Consider the following 25,740-nt stretch of genomic DNA (forward strand, 5'->3'; position numbering starts at 1 on the left):
AAATGAGGGTCTCAGTGTGTTCATTTTTGTTGGATAATGTTCACATTTATCTTTATGCATCCATTATTCAGTATTAGAAGAGAATGATAGTTTGTAGAGCTATTTAAGAGTCTTATTTTTCTGGTAAGATTTCACTTACCATTTATTCTGTGTTGTAGTCATCCAAGTGTTAGTTTATTTAATAAAAATGATTGTTATCTATGTATTTTTCTTTGCCCAGATATGGTACTGGACAACATGATTGCCTCTGGCCAGTTGGACGAGTCCATAAGAGAGAATGTCAGAGAAGCCCTTCTGAAGAGGCACCATCATCAAAATGAGAAAAGGTTCACCAGCCGGATTCCCCTGGTTCGGTCTTTTGCAGATATAGGCAAGAAACATTCTGACCCTCACTTGCTTGAAAGGAATGGTGAGATAAGTTGTGGCATCCAATGTTTGCTAACACTTCTACTGTAACAGCATTTCAGTGTATTACAATTAGCATTCAGGAAAACAAACATATTTTTTCTAGATAATTACATAGGTCTTTTATCTTTTTAATTCTTTTTAAAAAAACAATAGTGGCTTTTGTGCATTTAAAGATTTCATTTCTACGGGGGTGAAGGGGAAACTGAGAAGAAGCGAGAGAGTAACACAGACATATATAAACTACCAACTGTAAAATAAAAAAAAAAAAAAAAAAAAAAAAAAAGAGTGGATATATGTATGTGTATGGCTGACTCACTTTGCTGTACAGCAGAAATTAACACAACACTGTAAATCAATTATACTCCAAAATAATTTAATTAAAAAACAAAAACAAAAAAAAAAATAAAATAAAATGAGTTAGAAAGTAAAAAAAAAAAAGATTTCATTTCTAAAATTTCTTTCTTTACATCATGACAGAATTATCTGTAGAAATTACTTAGATGAAAAAAGTAAGCATTTACTCTGATAAAGTGGGACATTTAAGTGTTGGTGATATTTAAACGCTACACTATACAAAAACCTGAATTACTCTCATTCTTGCTTTTTTTGTTTCTGCTCAAGAATTCTTGTATAATTGATAAAAGAGCCATAAGTTATTATCTATAAATTTAGTTTAATCTTTTGAAAATTTTAAATCTTGTGTTTGGATATTTAATATTAGATTTTTCCTAGAGATGTTTTTTTCTCCTGAGTATAATTTACTTTGTGGGCATAAACAGGTATTTTGGAGTTGGTTTGCTGATTTCACTGCTTTTTAATTATATATCTGTGAAAGGTTTTTGTGCTTGTTCCTGTTTTATGGATGATGCAGTGGTGTATTGAAGCCATTGAGAGTGGCCCAGACCTCCACGCTGCAGCTCTCCCTTCTCATTCATGCATGGTCCAGCAGTGGGTTTTGTGGGACGTGGGGAGACTGTGTTTTTGTAGCCATTTACCTCTGTCATTGTCTTGAGGCTGGCATGGGGGTTCTATTTTGGGTCTCAAAGATAGCTCTGATGACAGTGACTCTGACCTGCAATCCAGGTGCAAAGGATTGGAGTTGGTTTTGAGGGTCACTGCTGTCTCTAGCTGCTACCATTACCCAAGGCTTATGAGAATTGCAGTGGAGAGGAGTGGAGGATGGGCTGCAAATCCTTCTGCTCATCTTTTCTGTCTCTGAAATAAGAGTATGGCTTTTAAGTGTTTTGCAAGCACACAGTCACAGGTGGTAGGATTTAACGTATCTAAAGTTGACAGTACTTAGTCATCTTTTGCAGCTCAGTAGAAGATAATTAAGTCCATTTTCTTCTGAGCATTTGACCATTAAAACTGTTTTTAATCTGTTTCAAAATTGTGCCTTTCTTTATTCAAGGAAACTTGGGAATAAAAGAAATCTCTCATGGACCTAAGTTCAATTTGAAAGCAAGCCATCTATGTCACTTTTTTTTTCATCTTTCGATGTATTGCATATTCTCTACTGTAGTAAACTGAATTCATTTGCCTAGGGAGACCATATTCAGTCTTTCTTCCCCATATGCAGTAGTTCCAGATTATTCTCCAGTTGTCAGTTGGTTCCTTTTGATCATAAGAAAATGGCTGTTTTCTTTTAGATACCATTTTAGCATGGGCATTTTGTTATTTTGTTGTATTATAGTTATAATTTAACAATTTTTCTGCATGTAGCTTATTTTTTTACTGAAATGTGGTTTATGGATTACAAGTTAATATTTTGAATATTTCTGGGATCTCTTGAGCATATAGCTTTGATTAGTTAGATCATGTGGGATTGTTACATTTCTCATGCTTTTCCTAAAAAAGCAATGTTATTCCATTAAGCTACACTTAATTAGAATAACCCAGTGTTTGAAGTATAGGTATACATGACCTTTTGAAATACTCTAGCCTTAACTTCCTTATTACTGTCATTGGTAAGAAAGACTTTATTCTTAGCTAGTAAAATTAAAGATTGTATGTATTTGTTTTAATTTATCTGCTGTATTAGAAATGGAAGTATATTTTAGGACAGTTATTAATATCAGATAAGGAGCTCAAGAACATTTATCTTTTAAAATTGACATGTTTCTCTTTTGAAAAAAAATTCCTATAACTTGTCTTACGTTTTAACATTTTACTTGAGTGCTATCAGTAGGTAATGCCCTGTTGACTTAATGCTGTAAAAGTTCGATATCAACTTTAAGTTAGGAATTATTAGATACTGTTAATGTGGACTTTTCTTCTGAGAGAGTCTGTAGCGGTTTGGTACAATGTAGACAAAATACACTGAATATAAGCTATCAGTGCTGGTAAGTTTTGTTTTGGGTTCTATTTCTTAGATTATTTTCGTGTTATATTCTCATTTGCTATTTATTGTTTTTTTCAAGCAGCAGCTTTGCACTGGTGTTATTCTTTATTTTTAAAGCTACACTGTTGGACATTCTCATTACTAACAGAATGTGGTCCCCCATCATCTATCTTTAACATTGTTTTTTTTTGTTTGTTTTGATTTTTGGATACACTTTCAGAGAACTAATTGTAGTTTAAGCCATTTTTCAATGATTTTCTAATATTTAAAAATCTGATTGTCATACTAACCCTGATATCATGAATTTGAAATTTTGGACCTTTTTTAAAGCTTGCAGTTTAAAGTGTAAATTGATTTTTTTGTGTGTCTCATTTGCCTTCTGCAGTGAACTTCATCGCTTTTCATTTATTTGTTTTATCTCAGGGGAAGGCCTTTCAGCCTCCCACCACTCTTTGCGAACAGGTCTGTCTGCCTCAAACCTTTCATTGAGAGGAGAATCACCTTTATCTCTTCTTCTCACTCATCTTCTTCCTTCTTCGAGAGCTGGAACCCCTGCAGGCTCGAGATTTACAACCCCAGTACCCACCCCTCAGAACAGTCCTCCTTCCAGCCCTAGCCTCAGTCGCCTGAACTCCACAAGTTCCGAGCAGAGGCATCTTCAGGCCCCAGAGCTACTGGTCTCACCTGCCAGTGACGGTATTCCCACAGTAGTAATTCATCCGCCTGAGGAGGACTTAGAAGCACTGCAAGGCCAGGAGCAGAAGAACGAGGAAAATGTTGACATAACTTCAGGCAACTATTCAAAGTCCTCCATGTGTGGTGCTTTCTGCCTCTGCATCACTTGCTCTTGGAATGCCTGGCAGCACATAGCTTCAGTAGCATACGTAGATAATGCTTATAATTTATTTTGACTTCTGCATGTTTTTTTCTTTATATTATAGAGAAGGATAGAATTATTAAAAATTTTAAGTTTTGAAAAGACTTCAAAGAAGACAACATAATTTAAGCCGTTTCAAAAATTTTTGCTGAGATTTTACAGGTCAATGCATTTGAATGGTTTAAAAAAAAGTAGACATTTTTACAAGAGATCTTTTAATTTGCCATGATTAAAAAAAATGGTGGCTCTTCTTCTGCATTTCATTCCATAAGGTGAATGAACACATGTATACATAAAATATAATGAGGTGATATGCCTTTTATCTGCTATTTGGTGCTGTTGTTCAAGGAATGCAGTATGTTTTAACCTTTCTAACAAAAGTAGAATTGAATATTCTTTTTCTGATTTTGTCTCTGAGAAGATTGAGGCTCACTAATGACTGCCTAGGATCATCATCATTTCAAGACTGGTTTTAAAATTTGGAATAGACTTTAGTTTTTTCCTTTATTTAATGCTGTATCTATCTTTAATCCTAATTCACCTTGAAATTTTCAGGACTTGAGTTCTTATAGTTGTGGCTAGGATATATTTCTACATGAATTAGAAAAATTATTTCTTAGTGGATAAAAGATTTGTAACTCACTTAAGGGTTATTATATATTATGATAATTTTGGCTGTTCTTATATGTTAATTATATGTACATTTTTATATATTTATCTTTCTACCCAATTCATAAAAAAGTATTCTTTGGCGACTGTGTTTTACTCACAGCTAAGCATCAATGTAACATATGAATGCTAACTATACTGGTTTTAATCGTATAATTATTATCGCATTTCTGCATGACACTGAATGACATAACACTTCAGTAGTAGCACTTATAGTTATTAAATTAGCCTATTTAACAGGTATAAAATTTTGTGTGGGTTAGGTGGATATACCCATTTTCAGAAACTCAGACTCAGTAAAGTTAAATAACTTCCTCCGGATCATACAACTAGTAAGTGACAGCCCACATCCTCTGACTAAACATCCTTGTGTTCCTACCAGTATATGACCAACCAGCCTCTGCTCTTCATTGGCTGTATCCAGACGTACTAAATACATTTAATCAGAGCTCATTGTAGTTGCCAAAAACAATGATACTTTTAAAAGTAAAAAATAGAAGTTTTGTGGTTAAATCATTGTAACATCAATTTTGATAGTACTTATAATTACCATTGTTTCATAGCTTGTTACACAGTGATGTGTACTTTTCAGATATCATGTTTCTAATTTGTCTAACACTTTGATGAGTTCATGTTATTGCTGTTTGTAAAATGAAGAAAATTAGGACTTAGAGATGTTAAGATTATGCCATAAATGACCAGAGCAAGGAATTGAACCCAGATCTACCTACAATAAAATCTATAGTATAGAATTTCATTGTAAGTTTTAATATTTTGTGGAAAAGATATAGTATTATAATGAGGTAACTAAACAAAAAAGGAGAAAAAATACCTAGAAATAATTACTCAGAAATAATGAACACTCTTATTTTAATTAAAAAGGACCAGCAAGATTTACTATTTTTCTTGAACAAAAATGGCTTTAAAATTACATCCCCTTGCATTTGTTTTTACTTATATCTATCACTAATACTGAACATTTCTGGTTTTACCAGCTTCAGTGTGATTAATGATAAGGGACTGTAAATTTTATATGGGATGGAAGGGACACGCAGGTTCACAGTGGCTTATTAGGTCATATTGTTAAGAGGATAAAAAGAGCAGTTAACTGAAAATTGAGGGACCCAATTAAAGTTCTTCCCCCTCTGCTATTAAGTATGCCATGAGATTTATTAACCTTTCTGAAGAAAAGAAATTAGAATGTAGGGAAGAGGGAATTTCTAAGGACGAGAGAGCTCATAATTACTGTTTAAGAAGACGTCTAGGGAGGGAATGTAATTACAGTGATGGGGCAGCTCTATATTATTTCCTGCTTAGTTACCTTTGCTGCTTGGAGAACCTGGAAACTCTAGTTGAGCTTTCCTGAAGTCTGATGAAGAATGTGGCCTAGGCATTATTTTTGAGAGGCTAATTTTTGTGTTATGGGGTCATGATTTGTAAATACCTGTAGTTAAAAAAAAAAAGAAAGAAAAAATGGTGTTTCCTATTAGTTATCTTTTGGAGAATAATTATGTAAAAGACATAACTCACTTTTAGGATTTGTAACTGTCTTCTGACTCCATGTTTCCCACTCTTGGCGCTTTGGGATGGACACTTGCTTGTTGTGGGGGATGTTGTGTGCGTTGCTGGGTGTTGAGCAGCACCTTGGCCTCCACCCACTACCCACCAGCACCCTCCCCAGTGGTGACGACCAGGGATGCCTCTCGACATTGCCATATGTCTCTGGGGGGAAGAATTTTCCCCAGATGAGAACCACTGCTCCAGATACTTTACTTTCAAATTTTTAATGACAAAAAACTCTGATATCTTTGATTTGTTTTTCTCTAGGTAGCTTTGCTATTTTGAGGGAAAAAAATGTAAGGGCAAAATAATAGATTTACCAGGGAATGTGATTTTTAAATCCCATTATTGATTTTATATATACTCATATTTGCATTTTCTTTTGCTTAAAGCAAATAAATAAAGTCCTTCTGAGTTATCTGTGCTAAGGATAGTTTTAATTTTGGAGAATTTACTCATTTAGTTCTGAGCTCTAGGAATTTACTGTAGGAGCAGAGATACTTTCTCTGCCTTTTGAGGAAATAGCTTTAACTTAGCTGAGAATAGGAAGGATTGCATGGAGAAGGCATTGGTGGAAATCTCTAAGATGTGCCTGGCACGCTGATTGTAACAGGTTCAAGGTGACTAGGTGAGCCTGTGACTTCAGGTCATCTCTTCCGGCTTTGTTAGTGTTGAATTGCACATCATTTCTTCTTCCCATTCCTACTGCCTCCTTACTTTCCCCCAGATCCTTCTCCCCATTCCACTCTTCTCCCCCAGATCTCGTGGCTGGGACTGTTCTGGGAAGCTGTGCCCATGTTTTTTTTGGTTACACGTCTGGCAGATTGGATGCATTTAGTAGTTAGCAGTGTGTGTGTGCTGATGGTCATTGCACTTGCTGCCAGGGCCTTAATGATACTCTTCATTTTCTTGTGTGGGAGTTGGTAGAAACCACTGAAAAATACTGGTTAACTTTTTTTTCCACTTGGGCATGTATTTTAGTAAAGGAATGGACTCTATTATGGAAGGGACAATGTTCAAAGAAGGGGCTAAAATAGTGAAAAATGAGTTAAGTTTTAGGAAATAGTTTTTATTTCAGAATTGTTTAATACTTCTAGGAAATGAGCACGTGACCAAGGGGATTGTGTATACTTTTCACACTGAGATTTTTGGGTCGCAGTACATCCTAGTGTAGATATTTAACAGAGAAGTAGGTATCACAAAGGTCTTCTTTCACTGAGTTTAAGCATTACACTCAAATGACTTAGTTTCAATTTGCTATAAAAATGAGAACTCCCTTAGATGCATTGAATATATCTGATGTGCTTAAAATTTTGGAGCTAAGTTACCAGTATTAACTTTAAAGTTTATAGGATCTAACCACAAACAATTTGATTGAATTTCTGTGGGCCACTAGATTGTTGTGAGTGGCAGAGTTAAAACTAAAAGTAAAGACTGTTGTAATTGTCTAGTGCATTTTCTCCTGTGATACTCAGTGTTTTGGGTAATATTAAATGTATATTCTTGAACTAGAAAGTCTTGGATGTTTTGAAAAAACTAGGTACATTTAATGGTAGAAATCTGTGTTAAGTACTTCAACATTTTTGAGATTTGAACTTTTTGCAAAATACATAGTGGTTAACGATTGGTCATATGCTACTGGGTGTTTTTAGGTTATTTTTGTGTGTGAATTGTTGCTGCTGAGTATTACTTGAAATGAGTATACTAACGGGTGAATGTATATCTATCATTTGTAATCCAGGCAAGCTAATTTAATAGAACATATATCTGTCATTTCTAATCCAAACAAACTAAGTTTGTAGGTTTGTCTGAGTCTTAGAGGTTGAGTGGGTTACTTAAGGTCACACACATAGCTACGGAGTGGCAGAGAGTGCTTATTTTAACATAGCTCTATCTGCTTATAAAATCCTTACTTTTTGTATTTACATTGTAAAAACATTACTATTATATTTTAAGATATTTCTTAGGAATAATGACAGTAGGCAGCACACAAATTTTACCCAAGAGAAACAAAAATTCTTGAGGAAACTATTAAGATTATGGAAGATTATGGCAAAATTAATGTACATTTAGTTGATGTAGCTCTTGCATATTCTGAGTTACATTTCAGGTTTATCAGAAATTTTATATTGTTATTGATTGAAGCGTAGTAAGTGTAGGCATCATTATTTTAATCTCTGCAGTTTGCATGCCTATTGGATACATTGGAAGTGGATGCCCTAAGTATTTATAGTGGTGATCAGACCCAGGTCTTCCACCTTCTACTCACTTTTTTTCTTTTTGCAAAAGGCCACCATTTTTGTAAATGCCAATTATATTATTTTAAATGTTAAGATACATAGCTTCATTATTGCTTACAATGTTATTCTACTCTTGCTGGTATGATACTAACACTTGGCAGTTGTTTTTTTTTTTTTTAACCTAGCACATTTGCTTTTAATAAACCATCACTTTCAGGATATGATATTAGCAGATGCAGGTTACAAAGTGGATTTTCTTCTTACTACTTTGGAATTTGTTTGTTCTTAAATACAGGTATTTTGGCCTCTCCACAGTCTGCACCTGGAAACTTGGACAGTAGTAAAAGTGGAGAAATTAAAGGTAATGGAAGTGGAGGAAGCAGAGAAAATAGTACTGTTGACTTCAGCAAGGTAATTCTGTTAATTTTGATAATCATTCTGACTGAGAAAATTTCTAGCACTGTGGCTTTATTAACATTGATTATAGTCATTTTTTAGTAACTGGTGCTTACAAACCTGCATGTGATGCTTCTGATATGTTAATTTAAGATCAGAAATTGTGAGAAAGGTAACAGTCTCTTAGCACTTGAATAACATTGCATCTTACTAGTGTTAAAAATTCTGATGAAAAGATATGTGAATCAAATGGTATTTCCATTTGTACCTACCCATGGACATCATGAAACTGAGCACCTGTTGAGTCACAGTCACTTGTTCTGGAGCTATCATCACTAGAAAGGTTAATTCTGGGAAGTTGTCACAGCAGGGATGATGCAGCCTTTTCCGGCTATAATGTGATCCCAGAATTACTGTCTTATGGAGTCATTACTTTCTGGAATGTCACTGGGAAGCATTTATGCTTCCCCATGGGTAGGTAAAGGTAAAGGCATGGATTTAAAAACAACTCACCCATCTTAACTGTTATTTTTAATTTTGGTAGATGAGTATTTAAGTGAAATATAAAAAGAACTTATTTCAAAAGAACAGGGCAAAAAACTGCAAGTTCAAATTACAGTTGAATTTAAAGCGTACTTTATGAGTGCTACCTCTGAATAATTCCCTGTGGCCATTGTAATTTTTTTGATGGTATTTGATGATATTTACTGTAGGATACAATGTCAAACTTTTAATTAAGTGTGATTATTTCAAGTAAGATTCATTTTTTAAGCCTTTATTTTATGATGCAAAGTCTATAAATCACATTTTGCAGAAAAGGCATTTAAATGATGACTTGCCTTATAGCTTTGCTGAGTTTCGTGCTCTAAAATTATTAAAAGCTTTGCCCCAAAAAAGCCTTGCTTATGGAACGTTGTAGTGTTCTATTCCAAGTAGATCATATTTTTACTGATGCTCCAGTTATTTCCGATGAGTGTAAGGTGTTCGGTAACTGTTGCAATGAATAAATTACTATAACTTACGTTATAGATCTCCTCTAGACAAGGCAGATGCCATTTATTTTTGTTCCTCTGTCACAGTTTTACTTTTTTTCACTTGGTCTGTCCTTGTGTACACCTGCTTATCTCCTGTTGGGCAGGAGTCTGCCTCCTGGCACTGTAGTTGTGGCACACTGGGTGTGGGACTCAAGAGGCCCGCTGTAAGTGCTGGTTTTATTTTAATAGATAGCCCTGTAAGTGGTTGTTTAGTGACTGGTGTTGAAACTGTATATAAACAAAGAAGTTGGCATACTTTGATATTACATTTGTAACCTTTTCTTTGTAATTATACACAGACAACTTGAATTTGGTTATTTAGCACTACCATATATCTATACAAATTATAACTATTTTAAATAAAAATAAAAACAATTTTTCCCAGTTAATGAAAATACTAGGGAATGCCCAGAATTCTTTAAAATAAAAAAGACCTATAAAAATACATAAGATATAAAGGAACTAATTTGTTTCTAAGATTAAACAATAGATGATAATTAAATGAATATTTTTAGCACTGTGTATAATTTCATGGACCATTGTTAGCTTGTGAACTATATTTTTGTCTTTAATAGTTTTTAATAAATAGCGCTATATTCATTGAAATTTTTTTCTAGTTTGTATGTTTGGTAATTTAGATCTCTGAAGTAGTGAAGATTATGAAAGTAAAAGAGTTGGGAGTATTGTTTGGTAGATGTGTTTTGCTTGCTTTTTTGTATTTGTCTACTTCATTCTTTGTATTTGTGAGAATTTTGGCATTTATACCTCCTTTAGATCACCAGTCTTGATTAGCAAATAGTAGTCTAAAAGCACCTTTTCTTTCCTGTTTCCCTCTAGTCTTACTAATACCATGCACACTTTATTTTTAATTATTACTTATTTGTCACTAGGTTGATATGAATTTCATGAGAAAAATTCCTTCGGGAGCTGAGGCGTCCAATGTTCTGGTGGGAGAAGTGGATTTTTTGGAAAGACCTATAATTGCATTTGTGAGACTGGCTCCTGCTGTTCTTCTCTCAGGGCTGACCGAGGTCCCTGTTCCTACAAGGTAAAGAGAGGGTTAATTCCAATCCCAGAATGTCCAAAATCTAAAAAATTTTATTCCCTGAAGGAACATGTGCATAATGAAAACTCCTTTTAATGGTTAATATTGTCATTGCACCAGTGCTTTGACGATTAGAGCATTAAAAAGTTATCTTTCTTTCTGGAGCTAAAAAAAAAAAGCATCCTTTAAAAAATACACTGGATTTATATTTTTATAAGGAGTTCAGTATCTTGGGAGCTTTGGTTTAAAAAACAGTTCATCATTTTAGACATAGTATGTTCTGTGCAGACACTGAAGTCAGAGAAAATGGAGCTGAAGCCTGGCTCTGCCGCTTTCTGTGGGATAGTCAAGGCAGACTTCAGTTTTCTAAGCTTTATTTGTAAAATGAGGGTAACAATACCTCACAGGGTTGATTAGATGGTAATTATTATCTCTCAGTTAGGCAAAATGCTTTGTTCTGATCTGATCAAATCTTCTGTTCAATATACATTATAAGTAAAAATTAAAATGGGGGTGATATCCTTAAGAATAATTAGCAAGTTGTGTAATAAAGGGTAATCAATTTGTTAGCTACTGATTGTATAAACTTAATTACAATTTAAATAATTAATTAATTAATAATTAAATATAATATATAATAATTAAATATAATTAAAAATATTTTTTCTTAGGCTTATAATAGTAAATATGAAGAATTAATTGCAGCTTGATTGAAATGTATGTGCTAGTTTTTAATAAACTTTACTGAGTTACATTAATGGTACAGTATTAAGATAAATGAGAAAAATAATAGATTCACATTTAAATTCTTATAAAGCAGGAAGATGAATACTTCCAGTTTGGATAAGTGTGAATATTTATATTTTACTGTAGTATTAACAAGGATATAACTAAGTAAGAAGTTAAATTATTTTTATGTAGTCACTATAAGTAAATTAAAATCAAATAATATGAGGTTTGGTGTTAAATTTAGAGTTGTAAATAAAAATTCTTTTCCTTCCAAATGATGAGACCCTTATTTGCCACATTAGTGTCTTTATCCAGACTGTAGTTTGAGGGATCATGGATTTCTTGTGCATACTCTTAACTGTTTTATTAAGCCAAAAAGTAAATACTTAAATGGGATTGGTATTCATTTTATTTACTAATTTACTTTTTTTCATCAGTACAGACCAGAAAAAATTGTTTATTCAAAATTCAGAAGGATATAGAAGATGGTAACTTTTAAACACCAGTTCCTTAAGTACTTTTTTACTCTACGGAAGATGGACAGTAATAACTTGTTAGAAACTTAATTATGAATGCCTTTCTTAGTTTTGTGATCTGCTTTCACCTGAATAGAGTTCCATCTTTTCAGCCATTGGTGTGTGAGGATGGAAAAGAGGTCTGAGTGTTGGTTCTGTGTTTACATTTGAGTGATTTCTTTATGATTCCTAGATTTGTGTGTGTATGTTGTCTATGTTTCAATCTGTGTGTTGTAATGTTCCCTTAGGTTTTTATTTCTGTTACTGGGTCCGGCGGGCAAGGCGCCGCAGTACCACGAAATTGGAAGATCGATAGCCACCCTCATGACGGATGAGGCAAGTAAAGTGACCTTTGACGTGGACGCTAGTTATAAAGCCTAATGTGCATGTGAAGTTATAGTTCTCCTTCCAGAGTGAAGCTTAAAAAATTGTCCTTGCCTGTCTTCACTCCCTTATCTCATATTCACTGCATGCCTTTGGCAGGTCTTTAAGACCTTTCTGCCAGGGATCAGTGGATACTGTCTGGTTTCCTCCCTCCCCACCGATTTGAAGTTATTGACCATCTTCAAATTTTGTAATTTTCTTCATCCTGCATTTCAGGATACGGGTTCTTTGGGTTTTCCTCAGGACTTGGTCTTTCCCCCTTTTCCTCTATAATTTCTCTCTTGCTTTTGTGGACTTCGTCTTTGACTGAGGCCTGGATTGATCAGGACCTTTGTGCCTTTGAGAGAGAGCTTTGAAGTTGGGTGCTTGCTGGACTTCTCTGCTTTCTGTCCTTAAGGCATCTGCAAACCCTCAGGTCTGAACTGGCCTCCTTTCTCTGTTCTGTCTCAGTCAGTCATCAGATTTCATTGATTTTACCTCTTCTGTGTGTTTGGATATAATCTGCCATCTCCTTTCCATCTGCACCATCACTTCTCTGGCTTAGACTCTCTTACCTTCTTTGGGGATTAAAGTGGGTTATAGGGGCCTGTCTCTTACAGTATTTTTCCTCTGTCCTGTCAATAATATGCAGATTTGAGTAAATCATTTCCTTGATCCAGATGTATCAATGTTGTCTTAATGGGGTCTGCCTAATCTAGCCTCTGTATGCTTTTTGAAGTTTATATGCTACAACTGACTAGTCACTTTTTCTCTGCCATCTGCTCCTAAAACATCAGCTTCCCTTTTGTTCCTCAGATGTGTCTTGCTCACCACTGCCTCTGGGGTTGACCACTGCTCTTCCCTTTGTGGGAGTGCTCTCTCCACCACTGCCACCCTGCCCTCTGCATGCTTTCTCCCTCATTTCATTCACTCAGATGCCCCCTGCAGTGTTTCCTCTTCTAAGAGACCTTCCTTGGCCACCCTGTTCTTCCCCATCAGCTGCCCTTCCTTTACCCTGCTCTGCTTTTATGGGAGCATTTATTATTACCCACCCGCAGTTGTGTATTTATGTAATTACCCACTTCATTGTCTTTCCCCTGAATTCTTGAGTGTAGGAGCTTTGCCTTTTCTGTGTCTGTTGTACTATCCACAGTGCTCAGAATTGTGCCTACCAAATAGGAGGCACCCAGCAAACATAAATGATCAAATTAGGTATTTAAGTAAAATTGTTAGCATATCCATGATGATTCCTGTAGGATAAATGACATTAAAATGTCATCAAAGTGGAATGACACGTAGCCAGTATTATTTTATTCTGTATTATTTCCCAAGTAAAGTTTTTCTCTTTTTAAAAATTGTTGTGTATTAACACATCACTAGTTTCTTTTGTTGTTTGATTGTTACTGTTAATTCATCTGGTAATGCTAATATTTTTGGGGTTATTTTTTAAAGTTGTTAGCAAGGGTGGGGACGAGAGTTTAATAATTATCTTATGTAGACTTAGTTATGATGCCTAAAGTGGATTACTCTGTGTAGAATTTTCTTTCAGTGTTACAGTCCTTTTACTCAATGTATGTATTTTTCTTTAGATTTTTCATGATGTAGCTTATAAAGCAAAAGACAGAAATGACCTCCTATCTGGAATTGATGAATTTTTAGATCAAGTGACCGTCCTACCTCCAGGAGAGTGGGACCCTTCCATACGCATAGAGCCACCAAAGAGCGTTCCTTCTCAGGTGAGCATCCACACAGTACTTCTTTGAGTTACTTTTTTTTTATTAAAAATTTTTCAAATAGTTTCTGCATTTTCAAAACTCAAAACTATGTGAAGAACTACACTCGGAGAAGTTGTTTCCCACCATGTCCCCTTTGCCTTCTTATCCCTGTCCCCACCTCCTGTGCATCACCATTTGTTATTAGGTTTTTGTTGTCCTTCCAGTTTTTATTTAGTACAGGGAAATATGAACATATAGTCTGGTTTTCTCCTCTTTCTTACCAGTAGTTAACATCCTGCATGTAGTGTTCTGCACCTTGCTTTTCGCATGTAGCAATATTTCCTGGGATCTGATTATAAGAAATCATAGAAGTACCCCTTCCTCCTTTCTCACAGCTCTGCTGTGCCGCAGTTGTGGATGCGCCATAGTGGGTCCTGTTCCTGATGCAGGTTGTTTTCAGGCTTCTGCTGTTACACACCATATCATGGTGTTCATATCCCATTTTAGTCTTGTACAGGTGTGTCTGTAGGATAGATCCAGAGGAATAAGATTGCTGGCTCACATGGGAATTTATTTATAACTTTAACAGATATTACCAGAATCTCCTCTTACTGGGTTGAACTGTTTCGGACTCATTTTGGTGATGAATGAGAAAGCCTGTTTCCCTACAGCCTCACTAGCACAGTCTGTTTTCAGACTTTTGAATATTAGTCAGTCTGATAGGTATCATTATCTTATTATAGCAGGTATTTTAATGTAGTTTTAATTTGCATTTCTGTAATTAGTGAAGCTGAATATTCCTGAATGTTTTTTGTTCATTGCCCAGCACCACCTTTTTTTTTTTTAAACATTTAAATCATTCGTTGATCTTTTTGAGTTTATCATGACATATTATGTAGAGAATGCATACAATTTTTTTTTCCCCAAATTTCAGGCTGATTATCCCTATTTATTAAAAGTTAGGCATTTCTCTGCTTGATCAGTGATGATGTCTTTATCATTTACTAAATTTCCATATGCATTCAGGTCTGTTTCTGGAATTTCTTTTCCATTGGTCTGTCTATTCATGGACCAATTTCACACTTTAATTTCTGAGGCTTTTTGGTATATTTTAATATCCGGTAGGTATTCATTCATTCTTGACCTCTCTCTTACTCTTGTTTTTCTGAATTTTCTTGGCCATCTTTGCATATTTATTTTTCATATAAGCTTTAAAATCATCTTTTTATTTACGGAAATAAACTCTGATTTTTAAAAGATTGTAATGGAAATTAAATTTCTAAATGAACCAAGGGAAAGCTGACATCTCTATAATATTGAATCTATTCAAGAACATGGTATATCTTTCCCCAGTTGTTTTCCTGTTTTGAGTCAGTTTTTGTATTCTTGAAGAATATTATAATGTTCTCCTTATCTTCGCTTTGCACGCTTCTTGGTGAGTGTATTCATAAGTATTTTATCTGTTTCTATTATAAATGAGGTCTTTGTTCCATTATATCATGTTTGTTGCTATATATATATGAAGGCTATTGGTTATTGTATATTTCTTTTGTATCCTGCTACTCATCTTTAATTGTATGTAGTAGTTTTTCAGTCATGTAATCTGCAATAAGAGATATTTGTCACTTTTCTAATTCTTAAACCTCTAACAAGTTTTCTGTTGTCTAATTGTATTGACTAAAAATCTAATGGTTTTAAGTAGTAGTTGACTTTAAAGGGCATTTCTTAATTTTTTCCTAATCGTAGTCAAGTCCCTAGTGTTTCCCTCATTAAGTTACTGTCTTTGATGCCAAAATACACATTTTATCATGTTAAGAAAGTACGCTAATTTATGTTTTATTGAAATTTTTAATATTAGTGAATGTTGAATTTTGTCAAAGGGCTTTTTAGCATCTCTGGAGATGATCAAATGAATTTTATTTATCAGTTATTATGGTAAATCACATTAATAGGTTCTTTAATATGAAAACACTCTTGCGTTGTTGGAATAACCCAACTTGGGATTTAAAATGCCTGTAGTCTTTGTCTGATGTTTTATTTAAGTTGTTTGCATCTCTGTTTGTAAGTAGGTTAGTCTGTAGATTTTTGTGCAGTCTTCACATTTTGGTATCATCATTATATTTGTTTCATAAGAACAAATTTGTAAATTTTCCTTTTTCCGTGTTCTTTAAACCTTAAGTGGCTTGGAATAATTTGGTTGTAAATGTTTGGAAGATTTCTTTAGAAAAATTGTTTGAGCTTGACTCTTGTATCATAGACTTCAACAACTTGCTTATTTCTTCTGTGGAAATTGGTTTGTGTAAGCTTCCTCTTTTTTTCTGGAGTCAGTTTTGGTAAATTATATTTTTCTAGAAAATTACCTATTGTCCTATTTTCTGTTGTCAGTTTTGGGAAAATTATATTTTTTTGGTGTATTACCCATTTCATCAAGATTTTTCATTTATTTGCACAGGGTTCTGTGCAGTCTCTCTCTGTCTCTGTACGTGTATATATTTCTTATATATATGTAAAATTTGTGAAGTTGCCTCCTTGTTGTATCTTTGGTCGTATATTAGCTAATAGTTTATCATGGTTTTCCAGTAGAGTAGCTTTTAAAATTTATTTCAGTTCTCCTTTTTAAAAAAGTATATTGTGTTTTGTAACTCAATTTCTGCTTTTAGCTGTTATATTTTATTCCTTTCACCTTCCTTCATGAAAGACTTTTTTTTTACATTTCCTGAATTAAATGTTTAATACATTTATTTTGATTCTTCCATTTTTCTTAATATGTGCTTCATTTTCTTGAATGATGTTTTTGCTGTAGCCCATAGATTGTAATATATGGTATTTTTCTTTAGATTTGTTTTCTAGGAATTCTGTAAATTTATTTTCTCTTTCCCCTTTGAGCTATGATGTGAGTTAGTTTTAATTTTGACATTTTCAGATGGTAATCTTATGATGATAGATAAGTCCTGCTGCTCTGTGAATACTGAATATGTGAGCCAGGGAGTTTATGTCCATAGTGGAGCCAGAGCCTTTGATCCAGGGAATCTCCTGGGATGAATACCACCCCCACCCCCCCCATCTTTTTCTTTCTCCTCCTTCCTCTCCCTTTCTCTTTTATTCTTCTCTCTCTACTTCTAGTGGGCTTCTCCAACCCACTCCCCTCCCCCCACACACATACTTTTCTTTGGTCCAGCAACCTCTGACCTTTGGAGGTAACAAATTAAAAGTTCGCTCCAGTAAGGAGGGAGGAGATCTTTTATCATGAGAATAGTACTCTTGAATTTGTAATAAAACTTAATGGGAAATTGATTTTTTATGAAAATTTGTTTAATAACTCTTGTGCTACTTATATCTGAAGGGAAGTATTTTAATAAAAAAATGGCATTTACTTTTTTTCTTAATTTAAGGTATATCTTTCAGTAGTTAACATGAGTTAAGATTTTAAAAATTCTTGTTGGAGAAATGCTTTATTGGATATTTATATACCTATTAGTAATTTTAAATGATATGTGGAAATGTTTTGTAGTATACTTGATATTAGATTATAAAGCGGAAAAAGCCAATATAAATTTGAAATATTAACAGAGACAAATTTTAGATTCTATTTCAAAGTGCAGTTTCTTTGAAGTGGAAGTTTACATTAGGAAGCATTTTTTTCTACGAGTACTGGTTAGGTATAAAATCAATATGAGATCTCATGTTCCCTCTAATTGAAGATGCCATCTCAGCTTCCTTAAAACAGAATTCTGAAAATATGTTTTTTGTAAAATGCAGGAAAAGAGAAAGATTCCTGTATTTCCCAATGGATCTGCCTCCAACTCGGGTGAGACCCCTAAGGAGGCCGCCCACCATGCTGGGCCTGAGCTACAGAGGACTGGACGGTGGGTACAGATACTGATACAGTGTGGGTGTCTTTTGGGTGCTAGAGATTGGTTTGGTGGAAAAGGCATAAGCATTCTATTTCTTTACAAGTATTTGGAAAGTAATTGTGTATGGTATTTTTTCCGTATTTTAAAAAATGTGTATTATTTTATAGGTATATAATGTTAAGGATAATTAATATACATTTTTAAATAGTTTATTAGAATATATTGGGTTCTGTGTACCAGGATTTAGTTTAAAATGAAAATATTATGCAGCATATATCAGTTCTATAGTATGTTAATTTAATTGCCTGTACGGAAAGTTCTTGAGGAAAATGTGGTGTCCCATTGCCATTCTCATATGAAGTTAGAGAATTGTGGGAACAGAGAGGAATTGTAACCAGTGTGTCATTTGTGTGCATAGATGTAAAACTTCCCTGAGCAGTACATCATGAGGTAATGTAAAATTAGACAGACAAGCATAATTAAACCATAGTAATAATCTCTGGAAACCTAGTTAGAAAAATTGTTGCAGAAATTAATTTTTGGAATAAAGAATAGAAGTATTACCAGATGCAAACATTGTCTTAAAATATTTTTAGAGGTAGAAAGTGGTATGGTATTGCCATAGCATAGAAAAAAGTGTGTGGATATTGATACTATTTTGTCCATTGGTGGTCCCTATAGAATGAAAGATCTTGAATCTTAAATAATTGTTTAAAAAAAAACAAGGTAGCTTATACAGGATATCTTAATTCACTGACTAATATAGTAGTCTCTGAATATAGTAGAGTAAGACTGTCCTCATGCAAAAGATGCTTATTTGAGTTATTATTATTATTACTTCTTCAAACTTCAAACTGAGGTAGGGTTAGTCACCGAGAAGTACCAGGCCAGACCCTCACTGATCTCATGTTACCCGAGAATCTCATAAATTATTGATTTGATGATATAGTTTCATTATCTAGATTATCATTGACACCTTTTTTTACTGCAAGTTGGCACCTTTTTTTTAATAGCTTTTTTGGTCCCCTTGCTGTCATATTATTCATAGGATAACTTCTTCCAGTTGTCAGTGTATGTTTAGGCTTTATTTCCATATTAACTTTGGAAAAAGCTAGAATGGTAAAGCTTGAAACATCTGAAACATTTGAAAGCATAAGATTAATTTTTTTGGTGTATTTTTCTGCAGTAGAGATTTGAACGATTATATAATTTATAAGTCACAAAATCTTTTTGAATTACTGATTTGTCACCAGTATTTATTGAGTACCTCCTATTTTCCAGGCAGTATTCTAGACACTGGAGATAATGGCAGTGTATAAGAAAAGGTCCCAGCCCCTCACAGAGCTTATATTGTAGTGGAATGCCTTCAAGTTAGATGTATCCAAAAGTCTGATTTACAAAACAGTGAAATGATAAAGATTTGATGTGCAAATATAAATTTTAAATTTACTGATTAAAACCTCTTTTTATTAATATGCACATTGGTTTGACTACATATACAGTAAATTACATACACTGAAATAGTATTTTTAGGCTTTTTTCCTAGACCAGAAATATTTATGTGCTTGAAATACTAATTTTAAAACTAAAAGTATTTAATTCACTACTTAGTGGGCCTAAGCACAGCATACTATGTTCATATTCGAGAGTATTTGGGGACTTCTGATTTACATTATAATTGCATTCCTGGTATTTCTGACACTTGCCTTTAAGATTTGTAATGTAGATAATGATTAATAGCATTGCTTACACACATTTTCATGAATGGGTTATTAGGTTTTATTTATTTTTATTGTACATTTTCTTGCACATTTGTGTTTGATATTGCATTTACTCATGTAAAGTGATTTACCTATATAGTCTTTTCAGTATGTAGTCCATAAGATACAGATGTTTGTGTCTTTTAACTTAGTGAGATCTACCTTTCCACTATCAATAGATTAGATTAAATGAGTGTGTCTTCTATAATTTATACCATTATTTAATAGGATATTAATTTTTGTTGACAAAACGCTAGGCACCAGCAGTTTTATGTAGCCCATAGTTTTAGTTTGAACTAGCCAGAATCCTCTAGTGTACAGTTTGACGAGTTTCATCTCACCTATTTAGGCTTTTTGGTGGTTTGATACTTGACATCAAAAGGAAAGCACCTTTTTTCTTGAGTGACTTCAAGGATGCATTAAGTCTGCAGTGCCTGGCCTCGATTCTTTTCCTATACTGTGCCTGTATGTCTCCTGTAATCACTTTTGGAGGGCTGCTTGGAGAAGCTACAGAAGGCAGAATAGTGAGTACAAAGATTGGTAGTGGCCAGGCTCTTAGCTCTTCAGAGGCAAGTGTCTGTGTGCATTTGTCTCACTATTCATACTTTTATTTGAAGAGTCTACCCACAGCATGATTAACCTGTCCCAAAGCAGACTTCCCCCAAAGGTAATTGCTGTGGAAAACATGGGGAAGCCATTTGAACAGGAGAAGATGCACAGTTGAGGTAAAAAAAAAAAAAGAAAAGAAAAAGGTTTGTCGTGGCTTGCTGGAAAATGGTTTTGTAAATTGAGTAAAAGGCTCGTATTTTGTATTGTCTTTGTCGGGGGAGCGGGAGGGAGGAGATAGATCAATTGAACTGATTCTGGGTGGGTCATGGGTGGGAGAATTTATCAGTGGGGCTACTTTGTATCCTTTAAGGCATCATAGAATTAGTTAGAGCCATGTGATTAACAATAACCAACACAACCTGGCAGGCCCGCCAGACTATTTGAAAGAAGGGAGCATAACTGTGGACAAATGATGGATTTTTGAAGTGGTGTGTACTTTCATTTTGCTGTTGTTAAATTTGTGTAAAAGCTGCCAAAGTGTTAATTCGAAAGTGTAACTGAAAACTGCATCTATATTTTGATATGACTAGAATGAAAGTTTTTATGTTTTTCGTTCTTACTAATACTGTATTGGGGCTGGGGGCGGGAGCTGATAATGGAATAGCATCTAGTGCTTTGTGAAATTTGGAAAGACTTTTTTGTTGCTGTTTATATACATTTTAATGACATTTAAATGAGACAGTTTGTGATTCCTAAGTGTATTTTGTTTAATGATATTTACTCTTTGGGGGGAAATTTATTTTTTTACAGATAAAAGGTTAAAAACCAACCAAACATAAGTCGTAATAATTGTTCAAATAAAGTATTTCATAAGTTGAACATGAGATAAACCTGACAACTGAAATTTCCTTTCAACTCAATTTATTAGTGATTATTTAGATTTTGACATTATTCTTTTATCTTATTCTATCAAAGACATATTTTTAGTAAGTTGCTTTATGTGCTGTCACAAGTTGTATATGTAACTCTGCTGGTCCCTGAGGAAGTGTGTCTTGTCTGTTACCATCATGGAAATACTGCTTCTTTCCTCTTGGACTGTTACTCACTGCCTGCCCGTCTCATCTTGCTATTTAATACCCTGTGCATGTGATAGAGCTTTAGGCACTGGAGGAATATAGACAAGGGTAAGACATGGGCATGTGTCTTCTATCCTCAGGGTCCTAACCTAGGAGAAAAAGAGAAGATAGTATATATGTAGTTACTATGTTGTGGTGTGCTGTGCCACACATGAGTTAGATAAAGGAAGACCTATAGAAGTTGTAAAAATAGAAATAGAGAAATCATTAGTATTATGAAGGGAAATGATATGGAGATGTGTTTAAGATGCTTTATTGGAACTTCAGGTAGAAGTGGAAACATTAGGAGGTGCAGTTCTAGAGTTTATAAAGTGGTAAGAAAGAAATATAAAGATTGGGAAACAGAATAGATGAGATTAACAATTTAAAGGGAGAAAAGGAGAGGGAAAAAGTGGGAAGTTATCCCCATGTATGGAATGGAGGAAGGATGAGAATAAGAAAGGAAGTGGTCCAGCAAATTAGACACAGGCACAATCAGAGCTCTGAAAGAGGAGTTATGATGTAATTTTGCAAAAACCAAAATAGAGGTGTAAAGAAGGAGGAGAGGTTAGCAGGGATTGTTTGCTGCCATGCAGTGGGGAGGCATATGGGGGAGATGAGGGGAGGGCTTCTGGTGGGTAAAATAGAAACTTTTGAATGTGGGTTAGGGAAGGCAGTGGGGAGGGGGTAGCTGTGATTTCTTTAGGGAAAGACAGGTTTCAGTTTGAGAATGAACATAGAAACAATTTAAAAGTTGGGAGAAAGTAGGTCTGGGTAAAGGAACCAGGAAATGTGGCAATGAGGAGTTTGGGGAGTCTTCACCTGGCAGTTTCTGCCTTTTCAGTACTTCGTTGGGCAGGGAAACTAATTTTGTGTCTCTCTGCCCTCCCACCCCCACCCCATAAAGCATTTCTTTATTTGCCATCTCCTCGTTTATCTGCTCAATTTTTTGCTTTCTATTTCTAGAAGCCATTTAGACATTTTTTCCTTTGATTTGAGCTCTAAGTTCATTCCTGTATATACATATTGTAATTGAATCAAGGAAAGTTTAGCAGTGTCTTCCAGGACAATCTCTTGTTTGTCTGTGGGCAAGAAAACAAATTTATCTCATACAATTCATAAATATATTGTTAATATGAACACTTCTTCATTTTGCCAAAAATTAAGTTTGTATGTGGATTTGATCCTGTTTTTTATACTAATAGTTGAATGTTACTTTTACTACATACTATTTTCACGTTGTGGTTTTGATTTTGGAACGTGCTGTTGTTACTGATGAGAACTGCTACCATTTATTGAGTGCATTCCATATGCCAGACTGGGTGCTTGCTGGTGTTTTCAGAAACACTGCTTCATTTTCTCCTGGCTATCATCATCCACATTTAAAAATGAGAAAAGTTGGGGTGGACAAGTTTGAGATGTGGCCATGGTTTAACCCCTGGTAGGAAGCAATCTCCTACTTCAGATCTGGTTCTGAAGCCCTGCTCTCTGCCTGCTGCTGTGCTGCCTCCCAGTTCTAGAAGGGTGGTTTCTCACAAGAGTCTCTTCTTTTCTTTACTGATGATGGGCTTTTCCTTTCTTAATCATATATTCTAGTTGACCTTGAAGTTTGTGAATGGTAAACCACTTTCTTTCTGACCTCTCCCTCTGTTTAGTGGCGTAGCCTATACGCCTTACAAACTGATAACCTGACCAGTTAGGATGTAATGTTGGTAGCGAAACAAAATTGGCCTACTAGCTTTGATTTAAGGTTTCTCTGAGTCTTTCATTTTATCGTTTTTACCAAAGTTTAATAATAATATTTCTTCATTTATGGTTTACAGGAGTGTTTTAAGGAGATTTTTCATCTATTTTATTTACATTAAGCATTTCATTTTCTATATCTATTGGTTAAGCCTATCAAATTAATTTCTTTAAAATGTGTGGGAAATTGCACTTTAGGAGTCAATTTGAGAGTGATAGGATCATGTGCTAATTTCTTATTCATCTACTTGAAGGAGTCTTTTTTTTGCAGCACACCACATTGAGCATTTAATGTTTTTTATTTTCTTAAATGAACTATTTCAGACATGCAAAAATATTCAAAATAATGTATGCATCTTTATACTCATCACAGGCTTAAGAAGTAAAACATATTTAGATAGGGTTGGAGCTTCTGTGTCCATCTTCCATTTACCCCTCCCTCCTTGCCTCCCATAGTATTGAGTTTTAATTTAAGGTTGATTTCAAAAGTTTACCTTTAATATACTAAACCAAAACAATTTTCCCATGTATTTAAAATACATTTGTAATTTTCCATATTTAAAGTTTAAATTTGGGATTTAAAGTTGTGTTTGCTTTATTTTTTTAACCTCTTTGATTAATATTTTTATTTTCCAGGAGTCTTATATATGTTATAGTAGGATAGAGCTATGTTTATGATGTATTACTTTTATTCGTTTCTTTTTTCCTTAAACAGAGTGCAATAGAGTCTCTTTTTGGAGCATCATTAACTGGGATTGCCTATTCATTGTTTGCTGGGCAACCTCTAACAATATTGGGGAGCACAGGTCCAGTTTTAGTGTTTGAAAAAATTTTATTTAAATTCTGCAGGTATGTAATAGTTATCTACTTGTCACGTGTTTATATATGTGTATAATTATCTATTATTATTAACTTTAGTTAAAAGTGCAGTGTATATTTAATAACTGAAAAAGAAGATCTCATTAGTATATGTATTTTCAATATTTTGGGACTTACTGTGTGGTCAGCTCTACTCTGGTTTCTACTCTCATCCCAGTCATCTTGAGTATAAAATCAATGGATTTGAGTGCTGATAAGCAAATCACTTGAGGCACAATAAAAATCCTTTGTGTTAGCAAATTTAACCTAGAAAGAAGGTGTTAATCTAAATTTTTTATTTTACGGTATGTTGATCTTAAAAAGGAAGTTTAGAAAGAGGTGGATCTCAAAGACCCAAGCTGACTTCACCCATCAGGCCTGTGTCACAGAGGGGGCTACAGCTTGCAGCATGGGGTCAGTGCAGGTTACTGAAGTTGGTAGCCTCAGAATTTGGTGTGGCAGTACTGTTCCTTTTGTGAGATAAATGCAGGTGAATATTTTAGTCTAACACAAAATATGATGCTGTTAAATGTTTGATTCATTAATTCCTCTTGTTCTGATTCTCTCTTCACTGAACACGATGATTCTGATTCTGATCTGGCACAGTACACACAGAAACAGAGAATGTAGTGGCCTGAAGTGTTGTAGACTCACTAGCAGTAATTTCTTGTTTGAAATTGAATTGGAAAGTGAAGTCGCTGTCTGTGGCAATACTGGTGGTAGGAAGCCTGGGGAGGGGGGCGTGGCAGCTGTGTTGACACCAGAGCATCTGGGTCCAGAGAGGGCGACGCACAAACCCTGCTCCACAACCTGCACATCTGCCATGTACTCCTCATAACTGGTTCCTAAAGGCAGGTCTTAGGTTGTAAAATATTTATTGCCTAGTAGATTTTCACTGTAACTCTTCTGTATAAGTAAAATATAACCATTAAGTCTACTAAAGAAGCTAGTCTTCAGTTGAAGCAGAAAAACACACAGAGCTTTCTTTCGTCATTCCTTTGTTATTCTGTAATATGTTCTGTTCTAGAAATCTTATGTTTTTATAGTGTTCTTATTGCTTGTTATGAAAATTTTAAGTACCAGTACTGTTTGGCATGTATATGTTGATCATGTCCACATTTTTCTTTCTAAACAGAGATTATCACCTTTCCTATCTGTCTTTGAGAACCAGTATTGGTCTGTGGACTTCTTTCTTGTGCATTGTTTTGGTTGCAACAGATGCAAGCAGTCTTGTGTGTTACATCACCCGGTTCACTGAGGAGGCTTTTGCAGCTCTCATTTGCATCATATTCATCTACGAGGCTTTGGAGAAGCTCTTTCATTTAGGAGAAATATATGCATTTAATATGCACAACAGTTTAGATGAACTGACCAGCTACTCGTAAGTGTTTCTATTTCCCCTCACCCTAATATTAAAATGTATTTTTGCAGAGGTGTCTGAGCAAAAGAAAACAGATTTTTTGCAGTGTGATGCATACTGTATATCTAGCTGTAACTACCGAACTAGCAGTACAGAGGTTGACTTGTTTGTACAGATGAGATCTTACCAAAGCACTCAGTGAACATAAATGCGGTTGAATAAATTCAGTCATTTTTATTCACTGAAACAATTTGTCCAAGTGTGTGTATTTTTAGTTTTATGTGTAAATAGGATCGACCAATTTAAATTCAGTTGTTTGGCAACTAACTACCGTGTGTTTATATATCCTTCATGTTTTGCATTTTCATTAACATTTTTGAAGCTTGATAATTTTTTTCTTCAAGAGGAACCAATTTTTTTTTAATAAATTGTATTTATTTATTTATTGGCTGCATTGGGTCTTCATTGCTGCACGTGGGCTTTCTCTAGTTGCGGTGAGCAGGGGCTACTCTTTATTGTGGTGCACAGGCTCCTCATTGTGGTGGCTTCTCTTGTTGTGGAGCACGGGCTCTAGGCACACGGCCTTTCGTAGTTGTGACACATGGGCTC

The 25,740-nt window shown here is 34.6% G+C and overlaps 1 protein-coding gene across 6 annotated transcripts in view; it reads left to right on the plus strand.

Annotated features, from left to right (window-relative positions):
• The window catches only part of SLC4A7 (solute carrier family 4 member 7), a 115,494-nt gene that overhangs the window by 55,621 nt on the left and 34,133 nt on the right, over positions 1-25,740 (plus strand). For 4 of the 6 annotated variants that reach the window (XR_009047923.1, XM_057698264.1, XM_057698267.1 and 1 more), the window contains exons 6-14: positions 221-409; positions 8,391-8,506; positions 10,416-10,573; positions 12,063-12,150; positions 13,767-13,913; positions 17,652-17,758; positions 19,856-20,030; positions 23,629-23,762; positions 24,907-25,152. Coding sequence is in view for 5 of the 6 variants with exons in the window: in XM_057698264.1 (XP_057554247.1) it covers positions 221-409; positions 8,391-8,506; positions 10,416-10,573; positions 12,063-12,150; positions 13,767-13,913; positions 17,652-17,758; positions 19,856-20,030; positions 23,629-23,762; positions 24,907-25,152 (1,360 nt within the window). In the remaining variant the exon portion in view is untranslated. Of the gene's footprint in view, positions 1-220; positions 410-3,172; positions 3,542-8,390; positions 8,507-10,415; positions 10,574-12,062; positions 12,151-13,766; positions 13,914-17,651; positions 17,759-19,855; positions 20,031-23,628; positions 23,763-24,906; positions 25,153-25,740 lie in introns of all 6 variants that reach the window. The other 2 variants (XM_057698268.1, XM_057698265.1) reach the window with 2 other exon arrangements.

Source organism: Hippopotamus amphibius, chromosome 11 (assembly GCF_030028045.1).
Source record: "Hippopotamus amphibius kiboko isolate mHipAmp2 chromosome 11, mHipAmp2.hap2, whole genome shotgun sequence".
Lineage (NCBI taxonomy): Eukaryota > Metazoa > Chordata > Mammalia > Artiodactyla > Hippopotamidae > Hippopotamus > Hippopotamus amphibius.